This window comes from Pongo pygmaeus, chromosome 10 (assembly GCF_028885625.2).
Source record: "Pongo pygmaeus isolate AG05252 chromosome 10, NHGRI_mPonPyg2-v2.0_pri, whole genome shotgun sequence".
Taxonomy (NCBI): Eukaryota; Metazoa; Chordata; class Mammalia; order Primates; family Hominidae; genus Pongo; species Pongo pygmaeus.
Genome location: NC_072383.2, coordinates 53,025,408 through 53,034,063, shown reverse-complemented (window position 1 = coordinate 53,034,063; position 8,656 = coordinate 53,025,408). Strand labels below are relative to the sequence as shown.

Genomic DNA, 8,656 nt, shown 5'->3' with positions numbered 1-8,656 from the left:
TTTTATTCTCAAACTCTTGGTAATTGTATTTGATTTGACAGAAATGCCAAGTAGGATCACATTTCCTAAGAACATTCATATCTAGTATCTGGTAAGAATGAATAGTTCCCAGGTCCACATCTATCCTGACACTTACATCATCAAACTAAATGCCTTAAGTCTCTTCCAAAGCTGACCACTCCTATTCAAAATCACAAGCATTCACCCAGATTTTCTACATCATCCAAATACACATGAATAAAATAATTTTCAGAAAACTATGAAGCAATATTCAGCTTTATCAAATTTATTGAATACAATGTGGTGGAAATTTTAATATGGAAATAAAAAATGCATGTTTAACTATAATGAAGGAAAGAGAGTGTTGACAGGACATGTATAACAGAAAGCATTTACTGTAACTTGGGTTTTTTTTAAAGCTTATTAATACTTTCATTTACCAGAGAAAAACATAACCTTTTGGATGGTGTCCTTAAAGGCTTGCTTCACTTGCTGGTTCCTCAGGGTGTATATAAATGGATTCATCATAGGAGCAATGGAGGTATTGAGAATAGCGACTCCTTTGGTTAACGACGCTCTTTCTTTTGCAGAGGGATTAGCGTACATGAATATGCAGCTTCCATAGGAAATGGAAATGACAATCATGTGGGAGGAACATGTAGAAAATGCCTTTTTTCGCTGACTAGCAGAGGGGAGTTTCAAAATTGTCCTAATGATAAACATGTAGGATAGAATGATTAATGCCAAAGTGAAAAGCAGAATTACTATTGCAGAGTAAAAACCAATCACTTTTAGGAGCCATGTGTCTGAGCAGGATAATTGCAATAGGGGGAAATAGTCACAAGCAAAATGATCAATGGCATTGGAGCCACAGTAATCTAAGTGGAGAAAAAGAATAACTGGGGGGAAGATATTTAAGAATCCTGCCAGCCAAGCACAAAAGACAAGCAATATGCAGACTCTCTTGTTCATGATGGTCATATAATGCAGGGGTTTACAGATGGCCACATAACGATCATAGGACATGGCTGTTAGAAGGTAAAATTCAGTTATACCCATAAAGATGAAGAAAAACAACTGAGCTGTACAACTGTTGTATGAAATAGTTTTGTCTCTGGTGATAATGGTGGCCAGAAATCTAGGGATACAGACAGTTGTAAAGGTTATTTCTAATACAGAAAAGTTCCTGAGGAAGAAGTACATGGGGGTCTGCAGATGGGAGTCCACCAAGGTGAGAGTGATGATGGTCAAATTTCCAGTGACACTTAATATATACATGATAATTAAAAAGAGAAAAATCACAATCTGAAACTCTGGGTCATCTGATAGCCCTAGAAGAATGAATTCTGTGAGTACTGTGTAGTTTTTCATTGCTGATCTTTATTTTCCCCTTTAGAAGAGAAAATGTATGTTCCTCCTATAGAATGTTAAAAAAAAATAAAACTGTTGACGATAGGCATAACATTTTAAAAATATACATAATTAATGAATAATCTATAAAATTTTAAGAGTTCCCCATTAGCAACCCTCTCTAGTTTCCAATATGCCTTTCATTCAAGTAACAAATATTATTAGAAGTTAAATATCAGTCTTTCTTCACTGAAAATACATTATTACAGGCCATAAATAAAAAATTACAATGCTAACATTTAAACAGAAGGAACTTCTAATATTTCTTCAAAACTAACCTTCCAGTTACTTAAATCAACCTGGAATGTAGCACAATCTAAATACAGAGTTTAAAAATTTACAGATGTTATTTAGTTCTATCTTGAAATGTCATATTTTGAGAAACTCAGTCTCACATAGGTTAGGAAACTTTCATGAGGTTAAACAACTAGTCACCATAGTAAAACATCTCACTTTAGAAAAATAATGCATGTCTATTCATGGGAATGTTTTGCTGGCATTTTCTCCTGGTATTACTTATGGGATTGGTTGATGCTATCACCTTCCCTGATCCACTTTTTTTTTCTTTTTTTTTTTTTTAGCAAAAAGATGAGAAGAACAATAAAGGAAAACTTCTGTTGCTAAAACAAATAATTGCCTAAAAACATTTTAATTCATATAATACACAATTTGGTTTTTTGTTTTGTAGTTTTTTTATTTTTTAAACAATATCACTATAGCAAAAAAACAAGTAGATGGTCAAATAACACTTAATGGGAAACAGGTATTTCAAATAGTAAATGCCTTTTTAAAATCCTATTTCTATCACAGCATAACATCTAAACTTATTTAGAAAAATAAACTTACCAGAAGTTACTGCTGTGTTTCTGCTTCGGGACTAATTTATAGTCTTCTCAGTAATAAACAACTATACAACTCTTACTATTGTAAGGGCCATAAGTCCACAATCATATGTGCAAATAATCTTTTAAAACATGTAAGTTAAGTGGAATAATATGTATTAAATTTAAAAGTAACAAACTTACTTACTCCTTAGTTTTTCTCAATAATTTTATCTCAAATTTCACCCTCTAGCTCTCTTAAATAACCGTATAATTTCAGAGCTGGAAAATTTATTTGTCAATTTATTTGGTTTCTTTTGTACTTGTAAAACAAATGTGGTTATTTTTCATGGCTTTTAGACATTACAGTTCTCCCCTAGACTAGTAATATTTGACCCACAATACCCTTAATTCCTGATATTATAAAATTGTTGGAACATTTCATTATATTATAATGAATTCCTGCTTTTCCTCTCTCTTACACAAGATCCATTTATAAACACAGTTATACCTGGATTGATTAGTAAAGTAGTCTTCCATTTTCTCCTTTCCATGTAATACACAAACACTTGTTAAAACATTCTTCTTTGAATTTATGAAAACATTTTAAATAATATTTTAAAACCTTATAATTATATATTCATAAAATCTGATTAATACTTCCCTTAGGCTTCAGACAATGTTACATTTTCCTGAAAATGCTGATTTGAGCAATAGAAAATAAGGAATAGCCCTTTCTATGTATGCTATACAAGTGGAGTTAGACTTATTTTATGTCTTTCTTGTTGGCTCATGGGAATTCATTATGTAAGCAAAGTGTGCCAAGGTGAGGCATCAGTAAAAAATACAGATGAATCACTGGTATTAGTCATTTTATAAATATTGATAAGAAAGTATAAAAAAATTATTAATGTAAATGAGGCAAATATATAAACCACATGTGATAATGAATGTATGAAACTTTGATTTAGAATTTGATTCTTCTGCAATTGTACTAATCCATACATTTCTTCCAGAAAATCTGGACCTATCTTCAGGAGAATTAGCATAATTATATAAGCATATCTCTTGAATTTTGGCAACCCAGAAAAGAGACTTTTCTATTTCACTATGAGATGGTAGAAAACACGGCTTTGGATTTCCAGTATGACTTAATTGTCTTCTGAAATGGACAATATTAAGGTCCTATGAGGAGTTTTATCCCTGTATTGGTCCTTTGAATTTTTTTTTTTTTTTGAGATGGAGTCTCGATCTGTTGCCCAGGCTGGAGTGCAGAGTGGCGCGATCTCAGCTCACTGCAAGCTCTGCCTCCCGGGTTCACACCATTCTCCTGCCTCAGCCTCCCGAGCATCTGGGACTACAGGCACCCGCCACTGCGCCTGGCTAATTTTTTTGTATTTTTAGTAGAGATGGGGTTTCACTGTGATAGCCAGGATGGTCTGGATCTCCTGACCTCGTGATCTGCCTGCCTCAGCCTCCCAAAGTGCTAGGATTACAAGCGTGAGTCACCGTCCCCGTCCGGGCCTTTGAATTTAGGGAAACCCTTCCCAAGTCCCACTACCAATGTCAGAACAATATTTGCTAAAAGTTGCATTTATTTGACTATTACTGAAAAGAAAAAAAAAAACAGATACTGGCAAGAAGAGGGAGAAAAGGGAATGCTTCTTAACTGTTGGTGGGGATGTAAATTAGTGCAACCCCTATGGAAAACAATATGGAGACTTATCAATGAACTAAAAATAGAGCTACCATTTCATCCAGCATTCCCACTTCTGAGTGCGCAAAGGAAAATAAACCATTAAATAAAAAAGATATTTGCATTCATTTGTTCATCACAACACTATTTACAACAGCAGAGTCATGGAATCAATCTAAGTGTCCATCAACAGATGGTTGATAAAGAAAATATGGTATATATGTATAAATTACATACCATGGAATACTACTTGGCCATAAAAAGAATAAAATAATGTCTTTTGCAGCAACATGGATAGAACTGGAGGCCATTATCCTAAGTAACATAACTCAGAAGTAGAAAGTCAAATGCCATATGTTCTCACTTATAAGCGGAAGTTAAACAATGGGTACACACTAACATACAGAGTGCAATAATATAATCTAGTTGAATGCAAAAAGCTTCATAAAAATCAGTTTAAACTTTTCCCAGATTTTACCTTAGAGATTATTACTTTGGAATTGTCTTATGACATTCCTATAATTAGTACAGAATTGTTTCCTTGGAGTCCTCGGGGGGAAAAATGACTTTTAATTTTTTTTCTAACAGAAATCAGTGAATTTGAATCCCAAGTCAGATCAAAGAACTGACAAGTATGAATGAGAAAAATAAGGAAAAATAGTAATCATCCAAGTTACTCTCAAAATCTGCAGGTTTTCAGATATGTTCTATTTATATTCCAAGTGTCTCTATTTGTTAACTAGCTATCTATAGTTGAAGATGATTTTTAACTTAAAAAACAGAAGTTCTCCTGAAAAGTAGGACATTAAGATGTTCTTATGAAAACCATAACAATCTTAATTTATAATTTGTGGGACTAATGGAGCAACCTATGGGTTTTGGATTATAAATGTAATTTAGCTACATACAATATTGTGACTTTGAACAAATTAATATCTCTGAATTTTAGTTTTTTTATTTTTTAAATTAAAATAATATTTCATGGAGTTATTGTGAGGAAAATTTTAAATATAAAGTAAAGATAAATTATACAGAATTTTATAGTATGGTTGATCCTTGAACAACATGTGTTTTAATTGCACAGGTCTACTTCTATATCAACTTTTTTTCAATAACTATATTGGGAAAACTTTTGGAGATTTGCAACAATTTAAAAAAACATGCAGATGAACTATGTAGCCTAGAAATATGAGACCCATGTAAAGTGTCACTAGTTACGGTGGAAGTGCCCCCAAAAGGTAGAAAAAAATCACGACATTACAAGAAAAACTTGAATTGCTTAATATGTACCAGAGATTGAAGTCTGCAGCTGTGGTGGCCCACTATTTCAAAATAAATGAATCCAATATAAGGACCATTGTAAAAAACAGAATAAGGAAATTAACCGAAGAAGCAGTTTCTGCTGATCAAGAGGCCATAGACAAATTCCCAAGCACTATTAAGAAAATCATTGAGGAGAAAGGACATTTGCCCTTACAGTTTTTTTAATGCAGACAAAAGTGCACTATTCTAGAAAAAATTTTTCATAAAGTGCACTTATTAGGAAGAGAAATGAGCACCAGGATTTAAGGCAAGAAGGGAAGGCTAACTCTAATTTTTGTGCAAATCCAGTTGGATTTATGATCAGAACCACTCTTATTTATAAGGCCTCCAATCCCTGATCCTTGAAAGAAAAAATAAACACCACCTGCCAGTTTTGGTTGTACAACCAGAAGGAGTGAACAAGAATTCTTTTTCTAGATTGGTTTCATAGTGCTTCATCTCTGAAGTCAGGAGGTACCTTGCCAGTAAGAAACTGCATTTTATAGTTCTTTTGATATTGGACAATACCCTTGGCCCCCCAAGCCCCATGAGTTCAATGCAGAAGGCACCAAAGTAACCTACTTGCCCCCAAACACAAATCTCCAATTCAGCCTTTAGATTAGGGGTCATAAGGACATTTAAGGCTTATTATTCATGGTACTCTATGGAAAGTATTGTCAATACTATAGAACTCTGAGAGAACATCATTAAATTCTGAAAAAATTATACCACTTAAGATGCCATCATTGTTACAGAAAAAGCTGTGAAAGCCATCAAGCCCAAAACAATAAATTCATGCTGGAGAAAGCTGTGTCCAGATGTTGTGCATGACTGCACAGGATTTAAGACAGAAACAATCAAGAAAATCATGGAAGAGAATGTGGATATGGCAAAAAAAAAAAAAAAAACAACAAAAAAACAAAAAAAAGGAGGCAGATGAAGGATTTCAAGATATGCATCTTGGAGAACTTCAAGAGCTAATAGACACCACTAAAGGAGAAAACAGCAGATAACTCAATGGAGATAAGTGCTCCCAAACCAGAGCCAGATGATAAGGAAGAAGATACAGAAGAAGAAGCAGTGCCAGAAAACAAATTTACACTAGACAATCTGGCAGAAAGGTTCTGATTATTCAAGAATTCTTTTGACTTCTTTTATGACATGAATCTCTCTGTGATATGAACACTGAAACTAAAGCAAATGGAAGAAGGATTAATACTGGTGCTCTAACACAGAAGCATTCAGATTCACAGAACAAGTTTTTAGAGATCTTCAAAGAGACTTAGACTCCCATGCAATAAGAGTGGGAGACTTTAACATGCCACTGACAATATTAGATAGATCATAAAGACAAAAAATTAACAAATATATTCAGAACCTGAACTCAGCAATGGATCAAATGGACCTGATATATATCTACAGTACTCTCTGCCCCAAAACAACAGAATATACACACTTCTCACTGCCACATGGCAAATACTCTAAAATAAATCACTTGTAAAATCAACTACAGACATAAAACGCTCCTCAGCAAAGGCAAAATAACTGAAATCATAACAATCTCTCAGACTACAGTGCAATCAAATTAGAAATCGGGACTAAGAAATTCACTCAAAAACATGGAAATTCAATAACCTGCTTCTGAATGACATTTGATAAAAAATGAAGTTAAGGCAGAAATCAAGAAGTTCTGTGAAACTAATGAGAACAAAAATACAACATACCACAACCTTTGGGACACAGCTACAACAGTGTTAATGGGAAAATTTATAGCACTAAATGTCCAAGTCAAAAATTAGAAGATTTCAAATTAACAACCTAACATCACAACTAAAAGAAGTAGAGAACCAAGAGCAAACAGATTCCAAAGGTGGCAGAAGACAAGAAATAACCCAAATCAGACCTGAACTGAAGGAGACTGAGACACGAAAAACCACTCAAAAGATGAACAATCCAGGATATGTTTTTATGAGAAAATTAATAAAATAGACCACTAGTTAGACTAATGAAAAGAAAGAGGATTCAAAAAACATAGTGAGAAATGACAAGGGGGATATTACCACTGACCCCACAGAAATACAGGCCATCAGAAAATATTATAAATACCTCTATGCACATAAACTATAAAATCTGGAAGAAATGGATGAATTCCTGGACACATATACCATCCCAAGACTGGATCAGGAAAAAATTGAATCCTTGAACTGACCAATAAGAAGCTCTGAAATTGAGTAAATAACAAATAGCCTACCAATGAGAAAAGCCCAGGACCAGAGAGATTCACAGCTGAATTCTCCCAGATGTACAAGGAAGAGCTGGTACCATTCCTCCTGAAATTACTCTAAAAAATTGAGGAGGAGGGGCTCCTCCCTAACTCCTTCTATGAGTCCAGCATCATCCTGATACCAAAACCTGGCAGCGACACAACTAAAAAAGAAAACTTCTGGCCAATATCCTTGAGTACATAAATGCAAAAATCATCAACAAAATACTGGCAAACCAAATCCAGCAGCACAGTAAGGCAGATGGATCCCTTGAGCCAGAGAGTTCAAAACCAGACTGGGCAACATGGTGAAACCCTGTCTCTACCCAAAATACAAAAATTAGCCGGGTGTGGTGGTTCGGGCACACCTGTATTCCCAGCTACTCAGGAGGCTGACGTGGGAGGATCGCTTGAGCCCAGGAGGTGAGGGTTGCAGTGAGCCGAAATCGTGACACTGCACTCCAGCCTGGGGGACAGAGTCAGTCCCCGCCTGAAAAAAAAAACCAAAAACCAAAACCAAAACAAAACCAATAACAACAGAAAAACCACCCTGCTTTGCATATAAGTGGGAGCTTCCTATATGTATTAGGCCATGAAACGTTCGTTAAGTTTATGTGGAAAACGAGGCACAGAAAATAACTTTCTCAAGGAGACAAGAGTTTTTCCTGATAGCCAAAGTTCTTATTACAGGAGTAACTCAGCATGTTAGAGTAAAACACCCACACGATGAGAGTGAAAGCATCATTTTCACGGTGAATCCGTCTAGTCTTGATTCCTTATTAAGTAGCAAATTACCTTTGTCTATACCCAGATAAATGGGAACGAAGACACGTTGTTTCAACATGAACTTAATTAGCACTATTCTCCTTACTGTTAATATTTATTTTATCCAAAAATTTCATAGGCAACTTGATTGATGACTGCTTGCAAGGAGTACTGTCTCTACCTGTTAGGGAGGCAGTTCCACCTTCCTGACAGCCAAACAAAGCCATGGACTTGCAACAAAATCTAAGACTTTCATCTCATAGCCTCTGCACATACTAATGTTGCATTTGAATAACATTTCTTAGTTAAAAAAGTTTCCATGTATTTTGTAATTGATCTCACAATTAGAAAATAATATCAAAACTGAAGTATTAGCTTCAAAAAGCTACCATGTCTAAT

At 34.7% G+C, this 8,656-nt stretch overlaps 1 protein-coding gene across 1 annotated transcript; it reads right to left on the bottom strand.

Moving 5' to 3' along the window:
- Nucleotides 1–432: 432 nt before the first annotated feature.
- Nucleotides 433–1,371, bottom strand: LOC129010384 (olfactory receptor 6C3-like). The gene has a single exon (XM_054444554.1). The coding sequence runs from the start codon at nucleotides 1,369–1,371 to the stop codon at nucleotides 433–435; it is 939 nt and encodes a 312-aa protein (XP_054300529.1).
- Nucleotides 1,372–8,656: the final 7,285 nt, after the last annotated feature.